The sequence below is a fragment of the Triturus cristatus genome, chromosome 2_1 (genome assembly GCF_964204655.1).
Source record: "Triturus cristatus chromosome 2_1, aTriCri1.1, whole genome shotgun sequence".
Classification (NCBI taxonomy): domain Eukaryota; kingdom Metazoa; phylum Chordata; class Amphibia; order Caudata; family Salamandridae; genus Triturus; species Triturus cristatus.
In genome coordinates this window covers 979,206,236-979,231,835 of record NC_140581.1, presented here as the reverse complement: position 1 = coordinate 979,231,835, position 25,600 = coordinate 979,206,236, and the positions used below count along the sequence as shown (strand labels likewise).

At 41.7% G+C, this 25,600-nt stretch overlaps 1 protein-coding gene across 1 annotated transcript in view; it reads right to left on the bottom strand.

Moving 5' to 3' along the window:
• Positions 1-2,569: 2,569 nt before the first annotated feature.
• BRD10 (bromodomain containing 10) overlaps positions 2,570-25,600 on the bottom strand; it is a 276,860-nt gene continuing 253,829 nt past the window's right edge. The window contains exon 8 of the mRNA XM_085634117.1: positions 2,570-6,760. Coding sequence (XP_085490243.1) covers positions 3,195-6,760 — 3,566 coding nt within the window. The 3' untranslated portion in view covers positions 2,570-3,194. The remainder of the gene's footprint in view (positions 6,761-25,600) is intronic.

Here is a 25,600-nt window from a genome sequence, read left to right as displayed (position 1 = left end):
GTTTTCATAAGGCATCGAATGGAGACAGGTTATAAGAAGGACTTACAAGAGGGACGCTTAACACCAGCGGCAGTCCCATGTTGGAAATCCCAAGCAGAGCACAGCATGAACTCATGGGGCCCGAAGATGCACCAGAAGGGTCTGAGGCCTGGACAAACATGTCCCACATAGCATGCAGGAAGGCAGAAGAGTCTGCACTCAGTGCTGGGAACTCCAGATAAACCAGTACTGGTGGGTTAGTCTGTGGCTGCAGTGTCCGTGGGGTCAGGGTCTGTGGCTCGATAAACCAAACCAGAGGAACTGATGGAGTTGGTGCTAAAGGGGCCAGTAGAGTGCCGAATGAAGGATAGATTTCCACTTACATCGTTTCAGACGAAGGAGACTTCAATGGGGCTGGTGACTTACCCTCAGATCTAAGGAAAATGGAGCACTTATTTTTCTTCTTGCAGCATTATTTTTCCTTCGATAAGGGAGTGTGCGATTAAGAGTGGCAACAGATCAGCACTGTCTTTGTGACCGTCAGTCTTCTTTGGCACAGGTTATGAAAAACTTTGCTATTTTTCCTCAACTTCGTTTGAAAGCATGATATGATAGCTCCAGCAAGAGCGAGGCATCATAAATAATCCTCATGTGGGTTTGTCAGACATTTGCCTGTCACAGTTGCAATAAGGATTATAACCAGATTTTTTCGTGTTAGGTTATCTACTGCACTGCTTAGTAACTGTTTTGCGTGGTAAGCACTTTATTGCTCTAGTGGTATCACCAGGATGCGGTTTCCAGCACTGAGATTGAGCCAGGGCCGCCTGCGGCAAAAAAGGATCTGTAATTTTTTCAACTCTCCTGTCTGATAGGGGGATTTTCACAAGTGAGAAATCTGCAGACGGATTTGCATTTATAAATATACATCCAGTAGGTTTAAAGCGCAATACCAGTTGTTCTCAATCGTGCCAGGAGACACCAGAGCATCTTGACCTTATGGTGGGCGAAGGAAACCATGCAGCATACAAGTACCAGGTAAACCAGAGAACAGTCATTACCCAACAGAACATGGAGAAGGACAGAAAGGTAGGGTAAGGTACTCATAAGTGTTTCACAGCAGATAAGGGATGATGTCACCGTGAAGTTGGGGTTGACACTCAGCAACAGTCAGCACCTTATGTCACCTAAGTTTCTTCTTATGGTACTGTCTACTGCTGAATGTACTAGTTCCTCTCAACTACTTTCTGCACATGGCGGGACAGACTCAAACCATTGGAGAAGGTGGAGGGGAAGCAGTCTCAGGCATGAAACACTTGTAAGGCCGTAAATTACAATAGAGAGGTGGAATACATGTAGACATTAACCCAAGGATTGCAGTTATGCTACCAGAATTTCATCAAATTCTCACTATCAACCTTGAGCCAGAAGTCGGAGATCTTGATGTGATTTCAGATTGCACTTTCCTGCAGATGCATTCAACAACAAATTGACTAATTATTATGCAGGCACTCCTTTGAACAAATATCGGTTTCAGAATGCTTCCTAAGCCCTCTGCCGGAAATTAATCCAAAACTTGCTTGTACAAAATGGCCCAGGGAAAAGCTTTTTCCCTTGGGGCAACTTCCTACAACTACCACACCCAGATGGTGAGGCAAACTCAGTATCACAGGATGACAGTTGGCTAGAACCTTCAAACCAAGCAGTAGAGTATGACTTGAACTGACAGCAAACAAAATAAAAAAAAGCAAATTGAAGTTTGGGGTGCGTGGTCATCAGCTCCAGGGCAAAAAATGCCTTCTTAAATGGATGAAGCCAGAACAAGTCCTCTGGTACTAGGGAAAACAGTTCTGTGAGCTGGCACTTTAATTCACTCCAAAGTCACTGCCCACATAGCATATGGCAATTGAAGGGGTAACCATCACATGGGAGGGGGAGAATCTTGGATTAGGCGTCTTGCTCAGTGACCAGAGAGGCACTTAGAATTGGGCTTGGTTTCCAAGCGTGTCTACTCCACCTAAAAATTAGATTACAACTTCTGCTGTGTTTGGAGTCCCCTTTTTTCTGCATGGACTCCAGATATTTCCTAGCACCAAAGAAATCACATCTCCATACTTGTGCACAAGTATGGACTGGAGTGGTTCACTAAGTGAGAACCATAGTAGGGAAATGGGCTGACTGCTGCAAAACTGCATGTGCTCTTCATGAATTGAACCCCGAGTTGGCTGCTCATCGAAGGGGAGAGAAAAGGACAAACTGCAAAAACAATGGAAAAAAAGAATGGTGACATGTATCTCTAATATGGGATCACAGAGATCTGGGAAGATTAAAAAAGGAAATAACACAGAAGATTCCACATGAAAGGTGAGAAAAGCAGTGCATTAACTTCTTTTAGAAGCAGTTTATGATTGAGTGCACCACAGGCAGGGCACTCTGGTTAGGAATAGTAGACACCTAAGATGTATCAGTCGAAAAAATGTTAATAAAATTATACATTTTAAATCGGCTCAGTTGAGCTCTTACTAATTATATTCAATAGCTAATTTTTGTGTAGACTAACAGATTTATATGCGTTGAATAAAGAATACAATAAAACAGTACAGTGATCTGGTTTATTACATGCAGATTTTGTCTGCATTGTGACTAAACAGTACACTGGTCAAAATAACTAAAATACTTTAAAAACTATACATTATGTAAACAAAACTTAAATAAGACAGTATCCTTTGTACAGATTGTTGGGTCTTCGAGAATATTTACAATTTTACAACATGTTGCATTTTGATGCATAAATATATAGATAATTTGATTTTTTTTTTTTTTTTTTTACAAAGAAACAACTTTACAAATGTAGAAAGATGCATAAAATTCCAGATAATGTAACAACGTTCAAATGTTAGAGGAAACATGTTGACAAATGTGCAAAAAACTACAATGCCATAAACTCAGTCTGACAGGTTGATCAATGCTGATATTTGTATAAAACGCAAATTTCAAAACGATTGCTGAATGCAACTTGAACTGCTGTTTCACCACTTTTTAACAACTCCCATCTCAAAAACTAAAAATCCATTGTAATGAACATAAAGATACACAAGGAAACAGGCTTTGAATGAAATACTGTGTGAAGGGTGCAGGCTTTATCCAGAAACAGCAATAATTCCTTCCAAATCGAAAGATTAAAATACTGGATAAAGTGTTGTCAGTCAAATATATACTCAGGAGGCATCAATGTTCAGAGTATCTGAGCCAGAAGACTGTGAGGAGGGATGTATAGCAGGAGAAGTTGTGATAGGACACTCTGCAATATGAGAGCTGGCTGGAGAAAAAGAAGTTAATTTAGCAATCGTTGTACTTAAAGAATTTAGTATTGCCCCTTCTGGGCTAACCAATAGCTTACCGATTGATTTATTTAAATGCAAAGCTGAAGTGCTACTTGGAAACACACTACTGCTGCCATACGTGGGAGAAGCTAAAGAGGATTTAGCACCAAAAACTGACTGAGATACTGGTATCGAAGACACAGTAGTTACTACTGCAGGAGGGAGAAAGGAATCTCTGGTCATTGTGTTCAGGTGCTGTGCACTATCCACAGTTGGTGGAGAAATTTCTCTACCAAGAGAGTTCAAAAAGTTTGCAGAGCTTTTCAGTGGCTGATTTGATGAGGGGCACGTTACAAAACTGCTTTGTAGGCTTTTGGGAATGACTGAATTATTAAGATGCGTTTGCACTCCTTGGGCGTTATTGATAGCTAAAGGAGGTGCTTGCTTTGCATTGCTGGATATAAGGAGAACGTGGCTGCCAGCAGCAAGGCCATGAGGTGGAACTATAAACCGAATACCATTAATCATAATTTGGGTTCCAGGTGCTAAAGGTGTGCTCGTGTTGAGGACTATTTTCTGCTGAATGCAGGTCTCTCCAAGCTGACCTGCCAGACTGGTTAAAGGTGAAGCTATGGCAGTCTGCATGACAGTGGACACGCCTGGCAGAGAGCTGCAAGAAGGTGCTGCTTTACTTGAAACAGGAGGCAGAGAGGCAAAGCTAAATACTTTGCCTGTATTAGTTGAAGCAGGGGGAAAAACAGTTTGAATATTTGCACTTGTGATCAAAGGTGCTGCATTAACTGGTGACTGAAAAGGTAGCAGTGTCTGTGGCTGTCCTTTAGTGAGAGGCAGGCATGGCACAGTTGAGGAGACCAATTGATTCCCTTTTTGTGTGGTAGTCATTGAGGCAGGTAAGGAAACTACACCAGGGAACAATGTTGTTGGGATGCTTTGATGAACCATTGGAGATTGTGTCGTGGAAATCATAAGAGATGATGCAAGATGGCTGGTTTTTACCGTCGATATTGCTACAGTGTTTCCAACATTAGATGTGCCAAGACAAGCACCTGCAAGAGACGTTTTTGAAGCAGTCTCATGTCCTTGTTTAGGAAGGCCACCAGATGGTGTGGCAACTGAAGTATTACTCTTTGTAGAGGAAATAGATCCAAGGCACACATTTACTGTAGTTCCAGTAATACGACTTTTTCTGCTTAATCCAATGTCAACTCGCTCATTACCAACCACAATATTTTGCCTCATAGGGCAGAGTGGAACTAAATTACTAGTTGTCATTGGCAAAACAAAACCTTTTCTGTGTTTGTCATCTGTACTTCTATAAGATGCATTCTGCATGAGGTTAACAGCTGGAAGAGTCTTTGAAGTTCCATTATTGTTAATAATGGTCTGTCCAATGTTCAATCCAATTTTCACCTCTTTAACTTGAGAAACAGTGGGCGATGGACTGAGTTTAACCGATGCTCCTACAGTGGATGGTATTAGAACAAGATGAGGTTGTTCAGGTTTACGAAAAGTGTTCCCTAAAATAGGTGAGAGGACTTGTGTGTTTGAGTCCGTGGCAACACTGCTAATGGAGGAACCACTGGAAATGCCTGTATTAATGAAAACTAATTTCTGTGGCGCAGGAACAGAAGATGTTGGCATGGAAGCAGTAGAAACTGTGGCAGTATTAGCCGATGGAATAACAGGTGATGCAACAAACAAAAGTTTCTGAACTGGAGCTCCATTTGCTACATCTGTATTTGTGGATGTTGTACCATCATGAATAGTAGTTAGTTTGTTAGTCTTGTGATTTATGCCAGGCTGCAACTGTGTCACCTGGGTAATCAAAGCACTGCTACTTTTTCCCACACTGGTTGAACCCACACTGCTTAAAGTAGTTCCAGAAACACTTACTGGAGCAACAGAACTGCTTGCAGTAGGTGGTAGCCAAGAATTGGACAGTGGCCTGGTAGTTAAAAAAGTAGAGGATTGCACCGTCTTATCCATTAGGTGACCCGCCCTACCACCACTGGGCTGACCTGCTGTAACCTTCACGTGTTTCCCCATCAGTTGGGGAATGGAAATGGAAACAGGTGGAGCAGAGGAAAACTGAGACATAGTAGACTGAGCAAATGGTAAAATAGTAGAGACAGTTGTAACAGCTTTAATAGCGGACAAAGTAGGGGATGGTAAGGTTGCAGCTCTGGGTACCAAAAAAGCTTGACTCTGAGGTGTGTAGGTAAAAACTGAATTTGTAGTAAGGCTGTTAGTTGAAAAGCTTTCTGGGTTTGCCTGTACTTTAACAACCCCGGTGTTACCACCTCTGGTGCGGACAAGGATAGACTGTGAATCACGTATGCAAACAGTTTTAAGCTCTTGTTTCATTTCTGGAAAATCCTTCGTCTGCTGTAATGATTCATGAGATAAAATAAAATTACTTGCATCTTCATTCGGTGTTGCTTCGGACATCAAAGGCTTAGCTGTGGAAATGGTGGATAAACCTGATGTCATGGAGAATGCTGTAATAGGAGCTCCAACTTTATGCGTTTCACTTTTGCTTCCCTGGTCTGCTAGAGAAGCAACTGTTTGCAAAGAAGGTGATGGAACAGAGTGGGGCAATTTTGTTACACTTGGAGTGTTTTTGCTGCTCTCAGTAGATAGTGGTGAAGGAGCATTTCCACGAATGGGGGCAGCAAAGGAAGGATTTAGATTTGCTGCCCTGGTGAATGGAGCAAGGGGCTGTAGCTCTGTTGAGTTTAGCTGCGAAGGCAGACTTTCTTTTAAAGCGGTTGTACCTTCTTTGTGCTGAAGAAAGAAGTTTTTAGGCAAAATAAGAACTTGCTGAATGAGGTTTTCTCCTGTTGTGGAGTCAAGCATAGATTGTACTTGAATCTTAACTGTGCTGTTCTGCAAAGCAACTGGGACACACTGCCCTCCAGGCATTTTGTAAACCACTTGCAGTGGATTTGTAGGACTGTTCTGGGGCAAAACCTTGGATTTTGTTGGGGTTGACTCAGCAGACGACACTGTTGACATTTCAGAGACATTTATGCTGCTCCCAACTGTTTCGGAAAGCAGCTGATTTGTTAATGTCACTTTGTTCCCAGAATTCTTAGTCATTAAGGCCTGAATTGGTGTGGCCACCTTTATATCAGTAGAACATGATGTTGCAGAGTCCGTCATGGGGAGGGCCTCCTGAGGTGTAGCTTCTTTATGTTTCAGTTCGTGACAGCAGTCACTTGGTGCATCACCTTCTGTGCAACGCGTTGTGGCCTCACATACATTCAACTTTATCTTCTTGCTTCGCAAAATGTCTTTTGAATCATCATTGAGACAACAGCTCTGCTTGCACTGGCGCTTACAAGTTTTAGGCAGTGTTGTAGGCACTTCTTTTGTAAGACGTTCTTTGCAAGGAAGCCTGCAGTCCACCAGCAAATCCACTTCTAAAAGATTAGAATCACCTGAAATATAGACAACAGAAGAGAAAATATTACACTTTGAGTCAAGTTATAAAAAAAGCTGTCAAAACAGAACATAGCTAGCTTGGTTTAAGACTTATGTGCTACCTAATTTAAATGGCTAAGTTTTGCTAAACGTTATCCTATTTGCGCCATATGAATCAGAAGTGTTGTAGAAGATACTTTTTTTGTTTTAGATTAAACAGGACGTTAGACTGACATGGTAGTTTGAACAGGACAATCACAATTGTGGTGAAGGAAATACACATGTAGCCCCCCCCCCCCCGAATCAATTAACCTTTGTTGCTTTCTGTTACCAGAAGATCATTTTCAGAGCAGCTCTGAATTCCTCTAGGAGTAGCTGGTCCTATTGTCATACACCAAAGAATTCCAACGTAACAGCCTAGCAAGCGGTAGGACTGAAAGCTGGATTTTGCACAGGGAAGCTTGGGTAAACTTAGGATGAGCAAGTTGGCAGGAACTTGTTGAGAATCCAGTTTTTGGGAGAAAGCCAGCGGGCATGGTGACAATATTCAGACAAAAGGAAGTGGTGTGCCCTCTAAGATATATATATATATATATATATATATATATATATATAACAACAAGGTGCCCAAAGCATTAAGAAGGCACTCAACTGCACCCTCGCCCTCCGGCTTATTCATGCAGCTCACCACAATTCACCATTTGCATAATTACTGCAGACGCGTTTCAAGGCGTTGAGACTCTTCTTCCTGGGCTGTAGAACAAAACATCGGAAGCTCGCATAGTTACTTTTCCTGACTTTTATTTATTTCCATGAAACCCTATGGGCATGTGCTAAGTGCAAAATCCTTGGTGCATTATGGGGCGTGGAGTCAAGTTTAATTGAACACCATCAGTAAGTTCCGAAGTGCAGTTAAAAATAAAGCATATTTTTTCCTATAGAAGGATGAGGATCCTTATGGTGAGCTTTCTCCGCATATGGGGCGCAGTGCTGAACGGACTTGATTCGTTCATCTCTTTGGGCACCTTGTTGAAATAAAATAAAAAATATATATAATCCTGGATCTTCACCAACCTCCACGGCGCACAAACACAAGTAAGGACCACTTCAAGGGACGTGATGAAACTGCTGTGCTTTATTTAAATAACATGATTACAGCAACCAGTCAGTCCTGTCCAGTGCCTTAGCATGACGCGTTTCGACCGATACGACTCGGTCTTGTTCACATAACGCGCTACAAGACAACATGCATTTAAATAGTCAAAGTGATTTGAAAGCGCACCTATTGACAAATGAGCTTGAGTTACGTCACACATAGACATAGATTACATACTTTTAAAAGCGACACAATGAGTATAAAATGTATAGTAATGTGGAGTCAATATCTAAAATCTCAGTGAGAGAAATATAAATATACACTCAATTAGAATATAAAATAATAAATATTCAAAAACCACATTTAAAAAGAGGGAGAATAGAATAGATGGTTACATAATTGATGCCTATACAAATAAATACATAGTGTAACGTAATATTCATCTCGCAATAAGATGGTCGCCAACAATTAAAATAAGGTTCCCTCTCAGTTGTAGTGTACAAAAAATACCCATGTAAACTAATACTCAAGTGTAAATAGCAAAAAGTCACATTAAAAAATGCCAAAGGTCACGGAGTCATTCAGGTTACTACATAGTCAAAGTGCAAAAAGTGCAAACGTGCAAGTGCATACATATATAAAAAATGATACTATTAAAAGATGACAGATGTCCCCGGAGCCCCGGGGAAGCCCATAAAAAACAATAAATCGAATGGCTAGCAGCTAAGATATGGGGCAAGTGCCCTACACAGCCAATACATAAACTGATACCATAGTAGCGCAATGACTCTAAATATTAAACCACTTCAATCTAAAAGTGTCATATTAATCAATGGAAAAAGACCAATAAGAATGAATATACCAGTGTGGAGTAAAACTCAGAGATATGAGAATACAGTACTAAGGAAGTCTGGTAGTTACAATCAGAAAACCAGATAACAGGGTATGATCTTAAGGAGTGAGTTCATAAAAAGTTGTGCAAATCCTCCCCCGTATTAAGGCCGTTAGGCATGTTAGTATCGAGTTGGAGGATAAATTTAGATTCAAGTTGTCTCAACCGGCGTTCTCTGTTGCCACCACAAATTGATTTAGGGACTGTCCCAATAACAAAATAATTAAAATCATTTAATTTATTATGTGCTAGTTTCAAGTGTCTTGCTACAGGATAATTAGGGTTGGAATTTACAGCGGCTCTAAGATTGAAGTATGCGATTATATTCTTGGAGCTTAGTGCTCCCTACATACTTTAAGCCTCATGTACAACGAAGCACAGACTGAAGTCCGTACGACAGGTAAAATAACCTTGTATCTTGACAGGTGTATTACTAAAAGCAGTCATGTATTCTGTCGTATTAGTCCCGAATTTGCAAGCCCTACATGAGCTGCACTTAAAGAAGCCACAATTGGATGAGAGACATGTGTTAGTGGTTGTGACTTCAGGGCTATTTCTAACCAAATTGTCTCTCATAGATGGGACCTTTTAAAAAATAAAGCTTGTAAAACAGGTAAAATTTGAGAGAGGGTGAGGTCAGTGAGAACTATCAGCTAGTTTTTATGCACAATACTCCTAATCTGTTTCTGTTGTCTACAATAGGTAGTGATTAATCTTACTTCTTGAGTTTTAACGTCCCCAGTCGTGGAGGTATTGACTACAATCTCGGTTTGGTTGTTGGAAATACTTAGACAATTACTGTGACAAGGAATTGGCTTTAATACGGGCCAAACTGAGATCTTTAAATCTGTAGCCACGTAAAAGAAATCTTTGTAAGGCTTCATTCTGGCAGTTTTCTAGATCCTTGTCATTACTGCAGATACGGCAGATTCGCAGAAATTCCCCATAAGGAATACTGCGGATCAGATGTTTAGGGTGGGAACTAGTAGCATGGAGAACCGAATTCCCCGACGTATCTTTCCAGTGCAATATAGACATACATACAAATATATATATGTATACATATATATGTATACATATATACACACATCTACACACACATACACACACTACTACTTTTTGACTAGTTTGTGCATGGAAATTTTCGGGGTCTTCCGTCAAGTGGGGCTGAGAGAAAACACAAAATCCCTATGCATTTTCTTTGAGAAGGGTTACAGCAAATACTGCTGAAGGGACTGCTGAAGGGAATTACACCAAGTTTGGCAGGAAGCTAGATCTCTGTACTTCGATTATGGTTTTTGTGATTTAAATCTGTTCAGTCTATTTTTTTATTTTTTTTTAAGATTAAGGGTCAACAATATTTGTATATCTGGACAGTTGGGTCCGCCTGAGGCTTGAGATACTCTTATGGAAGCATCAAATTAAAAATGGAACGTTCCGGTTGGCCTAGGAAGCTTTTAGCCCTTCAGCCAATTCGCTCCCACTGGAGTCAGAATCCTGTGAGAGCGAGCACTCCGGGACTTAGTTCCCAGCCCCGAAGTAGTAACATACAGGGTAGAGATACCCTGCCCTATAGGGGAAAATCTAAGGGGACCTAGAGAGACCCCCGCCACACGGCCAAAAAAAAGATCGGGGGAAAGAAAACTATTATTGGCTGCAGTTTCTGCCTGGATGACTGAATGAATTTGAATTTCTAATGCGCGTCTTGGCACTAGAAACTAGAGACAAACTAACTTAAGAACTTATGAGGTTAAAATGATGAGGAGAACAGACAGGGTTTCAGCTGTTTACAGAAACTGGAAAGATTCAACTGGCCTTTAAGATGCAGTGGCAGTTTGTTCCATAGCTGACAGGTGGTATATACAAAGCTGCCCCAAGAAACTTTCGTTATCCTGGGGACAGAGACCAAATATGAGGCAGCAGATCTCAATCTTCTATTTGGTTGATGCCATCTAAATTTGCTTGCAAGTCAGATCCGCCACCGTGCAAGGCCTTATGTGCCAAGCAAAGTGCCTTAAATGCAACCCTTTTCTTTACAGGAAGCCACTGATGCTCCACTAGGGTATTAAACACCAACTTGTGTTTGGGAAGTTTTTTGAGATGGCGACAGCTGCATTATGCAGCATCTGAAGCTTTCTGAGTACCAACTGTTTAATGCCCATATAGAGGGCATTACAATAATAGATCCTGGAGCGGACGAGAGCGATAACCACCGATTTGTGGAACTGGAAAGGAATGAAAGGCAACACCTCCCCCAGATACATCAGCATCAAGGAACAAGAAGATGTACATTCATTAATTTGTTCCCTAAAAGACAACCCCACACCAAATACTACTACAAGATTTCTTACCTTGGAAACGGACTCAGGGAGAGAGCCAAGTGCATGTGGCCATCATGAATGTTTCCAAAAGCTTGTCTCCTTCCCAAAAATGAGAACCTCAGTTTTGTCAGAATTTAACTTCAGGAAATTCCTTCTCATTCAGCTTTCAATGGCATTCGTAAATTTGTTACATCTGACGGCAACCTCCTCCATGTTGCTCGAGACAGATACCACAATCTGGGCATCATCTGCATAGGCTACTGTGGCGAACCCATAAGTGTGGATCAGCTTAGCCAAGGGCACCACATAGATGTTAAAAGGCGTGGGGCTAAGCGAGGACCCCATGGGGAATCCCACAGAGAAGGGAGAAAGATTTCGAGTTAAGCTCTCCAAACGCTACAGACTGCTCCCTAGCCTTAAAAAATGATGAGATCATCATTGAACCAGAAATTCCCAATTTCTATCAGGTGCTCTAACAGAACAATATGACTGACCATACAAAAGCGGTGGAAAGATCCAAAAGGACCATCACAGCTCTCCCTCCATCATCTTTAATGGATTTATTATCTTCAGAAACAGCTGGAAACAGCTATCAAAGCGGTCTCAGTACTATAGCCTGATCTAAAACCATACTATGTGTTGTCCAGAAAATTGTTCTCTTCCAAATAACGGAATAAGCTACTATTGAGATGTTTTTAAAGTAGCTTTGCTGGATACGGTAACCGTGAAACTGAACAGACATTTTTCTCTTCATTTAATAAAGGGAGAATTGAAGCCTTTTTTTAATCTGATGGAAATAAAAACCTGCTGTGATGATTACATTCAACGGAGTCGTTAAGACTGGGGCAGGACTATCTCCAACATCTTGCACTACTTTATGCGGGCATGGATTGGAGGGGGCCCCTGACTTAATATTGCAGTTGCTACAGGGGTCCTGGGGCTCTCCCTCATTACCCCCAACGTTGAGGATGGTGGGTTCCCTGGGCGGGCACCAACCTTTAAATAGGGTATTTGGCCCTGGAAGATGGGGTCCCCGGGACTGAAAACAGCTTGGGGAAGGCAGCTGTGCAGCCCCTCCCTTTTCAATTAAGTAGTGGCCCGGCCCGGTACCCTTTACATGTACTTTGGGCCCCAAGGGATGGGGCCCCCAGGGCCGTAAGTGGCTTGGGGGGCTATGCGCCCTCCCTCCCCTACAACTTATTCAGTGGCCCTGGGGTATGGGGGTCACCAGGGCCAAATAAGGCTCGGGGGCCACATGGCCCCATCCCCTTTGAAAAACATAAGACCCTGGCGGATGGTGTCCTCAGGACCTAATGAGGCTTCCGAGGGGAGCCACACGCCCCCCTCTACTTTTTTATTGTTATGGCTCCAGGGGATGGTATCTCATAGACCCAATAAAGCTCTAGGAGGGGGGATACGCAGCCCCCATTCCCCCCCTTTTTAATTAAATTTGGTCCCTGAGGCCGAAAGGGCAATCCTATGCTCCGCATGGAAAAGGCTGTGTGCAGTGTGCTGGGAGTTTGGCCAAAGGGCCTGGTGGCAGGCCAATCTCGGTTATCATCCCTGCTGCACACAGCCAAAGGCTGTGCGCAGCGTGGGGTTGGCTCTCTGCGGGAGTTGGAAGCCGGGCCTAGCTTGAGTTCATGCCATATGGCTAACCCCACGTCACACATGAGCAGAGGCACCGCGTGACATGGGGTTGGATGACTCCGGGTGACTGCCTGTGGTGAGTTGAATTCAGGGCTGGGTTGCACGCCAGGCCCTGCGGCCAACCTCTCCCTGCATGTGCAATGAAAGTCAGTGCGCAGTGTGAGCTTCGCTGCCTGCAAGGGGGGGGGGGGGAATAGGCTGCCTCTTGCTGCCAGGCCCTGTTGCCAACCCGTTGGCTGCCTGTGGGGGCTTTGCTTCAGGCCCTGTGGCAAACCCCCCTGAGGCGCACAGCCGACGGCCATGCGTGGCAGGGGGCTGGCTTTACGTAAGGTCCGAAAATATTACTTTACATTAGAAAACCCCAGAAACTGACTGAAAAAAAAAAAGTTAAAGTAACATTAATTAGGTGTGATAAAAGGATTATGTTACTTACTCAGTAAGCATCTGTTCTTGGCATGCAGGGCTGTAGATTCACATGTGTTGCATACTCCTGCCATCTAGTGTTGGGTCCGGATGTTTGCAATCTGTTATTTCTTCGAAGAAGTCTTTCCAGTCAAGAGGTCAGGCGACTCCTCATTGTGGTGATAGTGACCATGGGCATTGACTCCATTGTTAAGATTGTTTTCCTGCAAGAGGGTTTGAATGGAGTGTAGTACAGAGATGGCCATGCGTATGTAATGTAAATAATGAGAACTGCAACAACTACAGGTGTCCGGGGAGGCGGGAGGGCGCATGTGAATCTACAGCCTTACATGCCAAGAACAGATGCTTACTGGGTAAGTAACAAAATCCGTTCGAGGTATTTGTGCTGTAGATACACGACTATACTATATAGCAGTATTCTCCCAAAGCGGTGGCTAACCAGTAGATGTTGCAGTTGTCTGAAAAAGTGTCTTTAGCACTGCTTGCCCTACATTGGCTTGTTGGCGTGCTAAGACAGCCACACAATAGTGTTTGGTAAATGTGTGTGGAGTAAACCATGTTGCTACCTTACAGATGTCAGCTATAGGAATGTTAGCTAAAAAGGCTATAGATGCCCCTATTTTGCAAGTGGAATGAGCTCTAGGGGGTATAGATCAAGTTATTTTAGATTTTGCATAGCAAGTTTGAATGCATTCAACAATCCATCTTGAAACACCCGATTTACGAAAAAGTTTTGTCCTTTCAATATTATACAATAACGCCCTTCTGACATCAAGCGTGTGAAGAGCTTGTTCTGCTACAGAATCAGGTTGAGGGAAGAACACAGGTAACAACTGATTAAGATGAAAAGCAGAAACTACTTTAGGGAGGAATTTTGGATTGGTGCTAAGAACTACCCTATCTTTATGAAGCTGAAAGAAGGATTCTTCTAAGTTTAATGCCTGTAACTAACCAACTCTCCTTAACGAAGTGATTGCAATGAGGAAGGCAACCTTTTATGAAAGGAACTGTAAAGGACAAGAATGTAATTGTTCAAAGGATGGACCCATAAGTCTTGTAAGTACAATGTTAAGATTCCACACTGGTGCCGGAGGGATTCTTGGTGGTATTACTCGCTTTAAGCCTTCCATAAAGGCTTTATTGACAGGAATTTTCAACACAGATAAATGCTGTATGTTTTGCAGATATGCAGCTACTGCTGCAAGGTGCAATCCAATAGATATGTAAGCTAGTCCAGATTGCTGTAGGTGCAAAATGTAACAAATAATATTTTGAACAGAAACATCTAGAGAAATAATTTTGTTGCTGTTACAAATAGACAAAAAAGTTTGGGCACTGTGCATTGTCTACTACGGCGAACAGATCTATTTATGGGTATCCCCATTGTTGAACATATAGAAGGAGAACTCCGGGATGAAGTTCCCACTTGTGTATTTACAGTCGCCTCCTGCTGATGTCTGCAATTTGATTGTTTACTCCTGGCAGGTGTTCTGCCAGAAGATAAATCCTGTGATGGATTGCCCAATACCAAATGGTCTGAGACAGGCATGAAAGGTGGAGAGTGTTCCCCCTCCCCTGTTTTTGTACACATGTGTCACGTTGTCCGTGTGGACTAGGACAACTTTGTCTTTGAGATGAGACTGAAAAGCTTTTAGCACTAGAAATACAGCTAGGAGCTCTAGATATCTGATGTGGAGACGTTTGTGCTTGTTGTCCGAAAGGCCCTGGATTGTGTAATGGTGGAGATGATTACCCCACCCTGTGAGAGATGCGTTTGCTATTATCACGATCTGCGAAAGAAGGTCGATGAATGACCGCCCTTGTTGATAAATTTTGTAGGTTCCACCACTGCAGAGAGCAATGGGTGCGGCTTTCTATCAACACTTGATCTGTTAATTGACACTGTGATTGATTCCACTGACGTGCTAAACATTCTTGTAGAGAACGCATGTTTAGTCTTGCATGAGGCAACATTGTGATGCATGACGCCATTGTTCCTAGTAGCTGCATGAAAGTCCTGGCTGGTAAGGTTTGGTTGGCCTGGAATTGTAGCAATAGAGTTTGGATATTGCGAATTCTGGCTACATTGGGAGAGGCTAGAGCAGTGTGTGTGTTGAGAGTGGCTCCTAGATAAGATTGTATATGAAGATTGTAGGTGAGACTTTCGCATGTTGACCGTGAAACCCAATTGTGGGAGTAGGTGTAGCGTGGTCCGAGTGAGTTCTAGACTCTCCTGATGTGCGCTGGCTTTGATGAGCCAGTCGTCTAGGTACAGGAAGACGTGAATTTGTTGTCTTCTGAGATGAGCTGCCACTACTGCTAGACACTTGGTAAATACTCTGTGAGCAGTAATTACTCAAATGGGAGTACTTTGAATTGATAGTGATTGCCTGCTATCACAAACCTGAGATATCTGCAATAAGCTGGATGAACTGGAATGTGAAAATATGCATCTTTTAAGTCTAGTGTGGATATAAAATCGCCTTGCTGTAGAAGTGGAAGGACCTGCTGAAACGTTACCATATGGAAATGTGCTGACAGTATGTACTGGTTTAACACTTAGAAATCCAAAATTGGTCTTAAGGAGCCGTACTTTTTGGGAATTCGAAAATAGTGAGCGTAAACCCCTGAACCTTGGTACTGTAATGGAACTAGTTCTATGGCTGCCTTTTCTAAGAGATTGCTCCTCTTGTTTGAGTAACTGTAAGTGGTCTGACAACAGTTTGTGAATGCAAGGTGGAATGTTTGGAGGATTGGTGTTAATCTCCAGGCAATAACTATGTCAGATAAGGTCAATCAACCATTTGTTGGTTGTTATGGATTGCCAAATGGGGAGAAACAGTTTAAGTATTTCCCCGACAGGTGTTAAGTAATCAGGGGGGGGGAGGGGTTGGGGGGGGGGGGCAGGCGGGGTGTGGGCAAGTCACTGTTTGTTAGGGGAAGGGGTGTTGCGCGGTATGGCGCCTTTACCTCTACCTTTGGAATGGTTTCCTCTATGACCTCCTCTATAAAAACCTCTAAAGGGAAGAGGATTGTGGGTTGCTTTTATAAGAGGAAACATTTGGGTCCGAAGATGTAGTTTTAGACCATACTCTGTAAAAAGATCAGTGAAAAGAGCCCCTATTTGAAGGGGACTGGAGCGCTCCCATCTACTTTGCCACTTCAGTGTCTTTTTTTATTTTTTCTAAAGACTGATCTACTTCAGGACCAAACAGGGGTTCTTTGTCAAAAGGGGTGTTTAAAATGAACTGTTGAGCCGCAGGTTTAAACCCCGAAATTCAAAGCCATGCATGCCTTCTAGGAGAATGCTGGTGTTGAGCTCTCGAGCCACAGTGTCAGCAGAATCTAGAGCACATCTGATTGAAAAGTTAGAAATGAGCTTCCCCTCCGGAATTAACTCTTGTGCCTTGGCTTGTGTTCGTCTGGGAGATATTGAAGTAGTAGCTCCACCCCATCCCAGTGTGCCATGCTGTACCTAGCTAGTATGCCCTGGGTGTTTCGATGCGCCAATGGTTAGCAGCTTGAGCAGCTACTCGTTTTCCCCCAAGGCATCTATAAGCTTAGATTCTTTGTCTGGGGGAGGTGCAGCACCAGAGTTTTGAGAATTAGCCCTTTTACCAACATTGGACACCACCAGGGAGTCGAGAGGTAATTGTCCTTTGATAAACACAGGATCAGATGGAGAAGGTTTATATTTTTTTATCAACTCTGGGAGTTAAAATACGTGCTCGCACAGGGTCTTTGAAGAGGTCATCTGCATGCCTCACCATGCCATTTAGCATAGGGAGTGTTTGACTTGACCTGTGTGTGGACCCAAGTGTTTCAAATAAAAAGTCTTTCTCTATGGACTCTTTATGCAAGGCCACCCCATGATACTCTGCTGCTCTAGCAATAAGTTCTTTATAAGTCAAATTATCGTCCGATCTTGACGGCTTTGCAGGGTAAAGGCCTGGGTCAGTATCCAATGTAGGGTGAATGGTATAATCATTCCATGGGTCTACAGGCAAATGAGTGTCTTCTTGATCAATATCATCCCCTGTGTATGTGGAGATCCCGGAGGTGTTATGTGTAAAGGATTTAGAATCTGGAGGTGGATGGGTTTGCGGGACAGGATAAGACATGTATTTTTTCTTTTTCAGAGGGATCTTATATGCAGGGTCCTCTGAAAGGAGCTTGGGTTTGGCTGGTGTTTTTGCAGAAAAATGTCCCGTATTAGAATTAATATACATTCTCTTTTGTTTAGGATCCAATTTAGCTTTAAGAAGGTGTAAATTTGGTTCGGAAGGCTCGGAAAGACGGTCTTTGGATTTTGGTGCCGAGATAGATTTGCTTTTGGGAGCGTAAAGTTTCGGCTCCGAAGCATGTTTTTGTTTTGGAGCGGATGTTTTTGGCTCCAAACCAGATTTGTTTTTTCGAACTGGAGGGTTTTGGCTCCGAAGCAGATTTGTCCTTCTAACCTCAGGATTCGAAGATGATTTCCGCCGATTCGGTCCCAAGCCGGAGGGTTTGACTATTTGTTTTGGTGCCGAACCAGGAGGCAGCGTCGGAAACATGGTCTTGGTGCTGACCTTGACCAGAATGCAGAGGTGGTGCCGTAGCCTTATGCTTTTTGGAGGACAGGGGTCTTCGGTACTCATGGCTCCCTGTCCCGGAGACACGTCTTCGGACTCCAAATCGATCTTGAGTTTGGAATCAGACTCTTGAACTGAGAAGGCTTCTTCTGCCATCGATGCTTCGACCTCTTCCTGCTTAGATTCTTCGCCTAAGATATCCAGGGTGTGTTGAATGCTTTGGTGTTGCATTTCACGTCGTCGAGCCCGATGATCACGTATAGTTTTCTGGGATCGAAATGATTCACAGGCATCACAGTCTTCCTCCTTGTGCTCCGGAGAGAGGCACAAGTTACAAACTTGATGAAGGTCGGTACGAGGGTACTTAGCGTGGCACCGAGGACAGAATTGAAACAGAGTCCGTTTCTTCAGGCAGAAGGCTGGACCGACGAGGCTAGACCAGAGTGCCACTCACGACGTTTTAATTCGAAGATGGAGAATTTGTTGACTGATTCAATAGGCAGAGAACAGGGAAACTCGTACGAAAACAATACCATCAAGAGTAGAGTGGATTGCGCACCGAAGGGAACCCGAAGTCCGGTTTCGAACCGGAGCACAGCAATACACGTCTAAATTTGATGGCGGAAAAAAAACAATCTAACAATGGAGTCGATGCCCATGCACGCTATTACCGAAAGGAGGAGTCACCTTACCTTGTGACTGGAAATACTTCTTTGAAGAAAAACAACTTGCAAACATCCAGACCCAAACGTGTTGGCAGGAGTATGCAAAGCATGTTTACCTACAGCACACATGCCTTGAACAGATTTTTGTTTAAAAGCATTAATGTTTTGAACTTAAAACACCACGGAAATTCAGCAGTTATAGTTAGCAGAGCTAACTATAACTTGCACCCATCCGTGTACTGCTAATGACCGCACATAATACATAATTCATGACATGTTATACGACATCACTGATGACATCTCAAATTACATGACTGATGACATCACCGATTACATGATCCAAGCTTCTTTTGTACACATTACTCTATGAAGTAGTATTGCATTAGAAGTCTGAAAGTAAGAAAAAATAGCTCAGAATAATGTGAACCATCATTAATGCCATCACTAACACAACTCCCTTAGGAGTAGCATGAATGCGATATGTTCCACATTAACCCTATACTATACACTTCACCGTAACCTAGTTTCGCATTAACAATCTACCCAGATAGACTGGAAACCCTTATTGCACACAGTGTTTAATATGTATACAACTGTTCAGAGAAAAACAAGTCCCCAAGATACTCAACATCGGTTCCAAAATTACTGCCCTACTACAGTTTATATCTGTATCAAATCCCTCACGGTCATCGAACCTACATTGAGAAATTAAGTTGATATAAGCAGAAAAGTGGGCACTGTAAATAGTTTCCTGTATACAGAGTTTACTCTATACCACACTGTTTGTCAACAACAAAATCTTATGACAAATACCCACATAGTAGTAAAATGTATCTACTAAGAACAGTGTACACTCTATGCAACATTTGCAAAACAATACACTATTCACTGTAATAACCAAGGAATTAAGGTGCTAAAGATCATACTACCTGCAGCCTTCATACTGAGGTAAAAACTTTACAGACAGCCCATCTTCTGAAGCAAAACAAGCACATGTACATGGGTTAGTATGTTCTGTAGAAATTGTCATGGTGAGATGATTCCATCAAATAACTCAAAGCTGTTCACAAAACTTAGGGCCTGATCTAGTGATTCCGCGGATAGGATTCTCTGTCACATCAGTGACTGATATCCCATCAACTGAAATTTAAATCCCATTATTATAACCTATGGGATTTGTATTTTGTGGACAGGTTATCTGTCACCGTTGTGACCGAGTAACCCGTCCATTGAGGTCTAAATCAGACCTTTAGTATGTACTACGCAGAATCTTTGTCCTATTGGAAACTTTTTCTGCAGAACCAAAAAACATACTAGCCACATGTCGTCAACTGTCATCAGCACAGAGTTACTCTTCAATACAAAGATTTATAACTTGTTCAATACCTCTACACACCTTAGGATGCACATGCGTTTTGTAAACACTGACACCCATTAGCTGGACATAGGCCGTATAAAATGTGTGCGAGTGAGTGAGCGAGAGAGAAAATGTATTATATATATACATATAATGTTCAAGTGGCAAAGTGTAGGACTGTGCCTACTGGCAAGAACGAATAGCTGGTTAGGCAAAACAGTATTGCGGTAGAAGAATCTAATGTGCTGAACAAAACTGCAAGAATCTGTGGTCGAGAGCAGTGAATGGGTTATATGTTCAGATCTTGTGTATAATCACAAGGTGGTACCTTGCAGTAGTTAATGTGATGAAGGATTTGATCAGTGTATAGTGTCATAAGTAAACACAGATTTCTATTAGAGGAAAAGAAAGTCCGGGTGTCAGAAAGAAAGGAAACAAGTAACCAAGAAGAATCAACAGAACGGAAGAGGGTGAACCATTCACGAGCTGAGGCTGTGATGCAGTCTTGTTAACGTGGATAACCAGACACTGTGATTTTTGTTTTTATAAGCAGAAAACAGGTTAGGAAGTATAGTGATGGATGAGAGGTGATTGTGCTAGACTAATGTGCAAGTTTCATAACGCCTGAAAGGGATATTTCAGCAGCAAAGTAAAGAGCTGTAAAAGTTAGAGAGTCAAAAAGTATGGTTAAGATGTGTTCAATTATTCGGGAGAATAAAGGAAGCTGAGACACTAAACTGTAGTGAGTGGGGATGTGTTTTTTTTCTTTGAGCAGGATAGTAACACAGAGAATTTGAAGCTACAGGAATGTACACTAGATTTGTGGGTATTCTTGAAAAGATGGGTTGTCAGAGTACCATGTTAGAGGCAAGAGCTAAATTATTTATGTGTTTGATGTTTTTGGGATTGGAAGGGTCAAATGGATAGGCATACCGAGAACCTGGACAAGCTCTAGGGTTATGCCAGTGTGAGAACTGAGTGTTGGGGTCCAAAGGAGGTGTACTTAATAAGGGCATTTAGTAGTGCAGCATGAGTTTGCGTATTTGTAGTTATTTTTAATAATAGTTGGAAGCAGTGTCCACTGCTGATAGAAATGATTTTGTGATGATTGTTAACGAAAGAGAGGGTTAGTTATTAAAAGCAAGTGGTAGTAATTGTGGGTGTGGTCGAACAGAGTTGATGAGATTTTGGACATTGACAGATTTAGTATTGACGAGAATTGGCAATAATTCTTGTTGTTTTAGTCTTAAGTTGCTTGTAACTGAGCATTCACAACTTTGCTTTTAGGGAGCAAGTGCGAGGTTCCTCTGGAGAAACTGCACAGTCTGGATGCATGCCTTATATCATGGTTTATTTGGTATAATGTGGTATCTGCAGATATATGCTACTGCAACTGAAGGATGATTGGGACTGGAAGGTGTTCCGAGATAATGTGTGGAAGCATTTAGTGTGAATGGCCACAAACGCTTTAAGGTTTAGAAGGTGAAGGATACATGACATGACTGGTGGTAGGAGGACTGTAAAGGAATGAATGCCAGAGATAGTTTCATGTATATGAAGTTATGGGTTAGAACTATGATTAGCCAACATGGGTGAGAACCTGACATGGTTCCTTACTAGGTGCGTAGGGGAATAACAGGTTTTGACACGATAGTGACAGTGTAGGTATGCAATTATGTGAGCCTTTAAGGTGTCATCATGAGAATTCAAGAGATTGTGGAAAGATCATTTGATAACAATAGGTAGATATAGATTAACAGTATCAGATGAAAGGCAAAGCAGATGATCAATGCCATACTATTTTAGATTGAACCCATAATATTACCCACTGGTTAAATGACAAAATATTTGTAACAAAATATCGCAATACACAAATATCACATTAAAAATATCGAATTTACATACTTTATAAACTACAAAAATATTCTTTTAAAATACAGTGGACCAGATTATTGTATCAAATTATGTATATTGTGTTTATATCATTATATTTAATGTATTTAAAATATTAAAGTTTACAATATAATTATACAAATAAAAAAACAAAAGAAACTGAAGTAAAATAAAAAATGTACTTCAAAAATTTAAATATGTAAATTAGATAAATTACAATAAAATTATTAATACAAAATAACATAAAAAATTATATCAATAAAAATATAAAACGAACAAAATTCAAATATAGATTTAAAAAAATAAAAATTAGTTAAAAAAAAAAACCTGAATATTATCAATCCAAACTAAACAATACTAGGGACAGTGTTGGATTTTCAAAGGAGTCAGATTTACTATTCCAATTCCAATGTGTAAAAAAATAAAAATAAGAAGTAGGGTAAGTGATAAAGCGTTGGAATTTGGAGGTGGCAAATTTACTATTTCAACTTCTGAACTTGAAATTTCTTTTTAAATATAAAACAAAATAAAAATATTCAAAAATTTTAAATAAAAAATGTATTCATTAACATAAAAAAATAAATACATTTCTAGAAAATAATAAAATAGAAATATTGTATTATAAATTAAACACACGCACACACACACATATATATATCAAATACATTTTACCCCACAACCCAAAAACCCAAAAGAAATTCATAAAAATTAAACATTATTGATAATAAAAAATAGAATTAAAACAATTCATTTACAACGATATAATTAAACTGTTCTACCAATTAATGAATTACAAAACAAATGATTACATTAACTTTAAAATACATGACAAAGAGGGCTTCTTAGATTACAATAAAATTGATGCCTGGCACGTATAGCACGCTGTATAAAAGATGCAGTTAAAAACATCCTCACTGTTGGCAGTGGCTGCATGAACGTCAAAGCAGCCGTACAGTGTCTAAAATTGGCCCGCTCTAAAGAAGGTAAAATATGGAGCTTCCTTAAGGAGAAATAAAACTTACAAAAAAGCATAAAATGCAACGTGCTTTATGCAGAGCGGCTATCACATAGGCATGAAGGTAAGTTATCAATATAGCCACCCTGAATAGAATAAGCTGCTAGAAAATGATCATTGTTAAGCCTTAGTCTTGTTAACAAAAACCTGTGATGCAGATTGCTGACCCAGGTTAAATATGGCTCAATGCCAGGACCAGTACAGATTGCTGCATATGCCAGAACAGTGAGCTTGCTAGCTTCTTTTTGCATTCTTTCATCAGTACATTTAGCTAAAAACTTTGCCCTCCGTGTTTTAGAAAAGTTGGGCTCATACATTTCTAAGGTTTCAAACATGTCAGTTAATTTCAGGCTGATACAGGTGTTGTGTATGTACGAGATCCACGGAATTTCTAGGCATAGTTGCTATTTTAGACAGTAAACAAGAACCGCCCAATTTAAGGAAGTTTCACACTTTGACCATATCTTGAGCCATAGGAGAAGTAGTTGCAGCTTAACAATATCATTGATGTAACCTAGTCCAGTTTCTGAAAGACAGATATAAGTGCTAGTGGATTTTGACACAGCCAGCAATCTTTTGACAAAGCCATTTTCAACCCTCACCAGCCGAAGTTGGCTGCTATTGCCCAGATGCCAGCCCCATAAATTAAGTTTGTGAAACACTTTGCCTTACATATTGTTGTAAGCTCTCTGGTGGGCGTGTTGCTAAGCCTAGACGCAAAGCTGAAGGCCTTCTCTATAGTTGTTGCAAGAGTGGCAGCTCTGGAAATTTTCAGTAGGCTCCAGGTAACTTTCAGATCAAACAATATCCCAAGATAAGGAAATGTAAGGACAGTGCAAAGTTTAATATCATTCACCTTGAAGGTGATATCTTTCTTCTTTCGGGATCCATAAACCATTATATGCGATTTTGCTTGATTGGTTTGCAGTGATTGCTTGACTAATTGTGTGCTTTTATGGCCAGTTTGGATCTCACGGTCAATCGAAACTGGCAAGTAAAATAGTGTCGTCGGTGTAGGCCAATGCAGGAACACTGCGGTTACCTACTTTCAGGCAATCAACATTAAGATCCAATAACTGCTCTTCTAAGCCATTGATATACAAAGAGAAGAGAAGGGGTGCCAAAAAGCAGCCCAGATATATGTCTCTGGCAGGTTGAGACACTTAGAGGTCTCCCCCCCCCCCCCCCCGACCATACCTCACACTAGCAGTCACCTCTAGGTGGAGTTCTCTCAAGGAGTTAACAATGTTCATCTCTACCCCAAGTCCTAATACGATACTCCACAGTTTAGATCTATTGACCGAGTCAAAAGCTAAGCTGTGACCCATAAATGCAAAGTACTCCTTTCTCTCCTTGGCCACTGTGTACTTATTTATTAGGAGGTAAAAATTAAGGCACTGCTCAACTGTCCCAAGACCAGGTCGGAAGCCAAACTGGTCAACGATATCGGCGAAAACACTGCGGGATCAAGGTATCAGGCCTTAGGAAGGCCCATTATTAGGACAGCCTTAAGGACGTTAGAAGGGGAGCCTACAGAGGCATATTTGCCTTGAAAAGGTCAGCTGGTATCCCATCCAGCCGAGAAGCTTTCCCCGCAGGGGATCTACTGATTGCATCCACTATATCACTCAACTCAATCTCAAGTCCTGGGAATAATGTGGAAAAGGAGGATGGAGAGGAACAACTTAAGGAGGCTCTTGATGAAATTGTCACTGTCTCAGTGGGAGTAGATTCTTCCATTGTGGTAGGTTATAACCAAGTACAATGTGCAACCCAGTCTGCTGGTGGGATCACCGTGTCAAGGCCAGGTTCCTGGGCTTTCGCAAAGTAATTGTGATTCACTTTCTGCCAAAAGGTTTTCCTATCTTTAAAGTCACTGGTCAGTACTAAGGAATGATAACCTTCCTCGCTGAGTATCTTTTTACGGGCCCTTAACACTGGGCCTGGGCGGTGAACTTCGCTTGCAGAGTTTTTCGCACTCTGCGCTCCGCGGAGTTTCGAAAAAGTTCACTCCACATAACGGTAAGTTGGTGCGCGTGAGCTTGGAAAAAGTCACAGATGGTCGCTACCATTCGCGTTGAGAAACCTTTTGTTCGTATTGAGGAAGCTGCCGCTCGAGTAGAACTTCTACCTGAGCAGCAGAAACAAGCAGCGCCCTCTTGTACTGTGCGGGATGCCGTTGGGGCCAATTTCACAGCGCAGGACAAACACCCAGTGCTAAAACTAAGTGCGAATGACGCAAGGTAACCCACTCCGCCGCTCGTGGAACTACGCGTAGCTTGGTGGAGTTGTTTTTTGGCACTTTGCATCCAGGACTACTTAAAACTTTCTTAGAGGCTTTCCTGCAATGACATACCCGCTCTAAGTTCCTAGGGCCTTCTTGGAGTACTACCAACATCTAATTGTGAGCTTTGTGCAGGGGGTGTCAAAACATTGGACTTGCTTTCTATTATTAGACGGGACTGTGAGCGTAACACATTCCAAGTGACATATTCCATGAAAAACATTAAATAGCTCACCCTCTCCTCACCCCGCTAATATCGATATTTACACCAAGGCACAGCAGGAAATCAGGAAGTGTTGAGCTCAATAGAGCAGAGAAAAAAGAATCTTTACCAACTTTTGCCCAACTCATAACCACCACATTATTGTTCGTATAGGTCAGTGATAAAGAACTGAATGCCAACTGTCTCTTTGCAAAGAAAGCACGGTGAATTGATAAGGCTAAAAGCCTATGATCACTGAGGGGAGACAGTGACAGGGTGTAATCACCTACTCATTCTTTTAGGTTTACTGAAAACAGAATTAAATCAATTAAACTAGAACTACCTCCCCCGAAAAAGGTAGGGGTAATAACTGGATCAATGTCTAGGGAGTCAAAAGCAAATATAAAATTATATTTCGTAAGTACCAAGGTAAGTTCATTACCAAACGGGCTAACACCAAACTGGGTGATGGGGTTTCATCACCCACC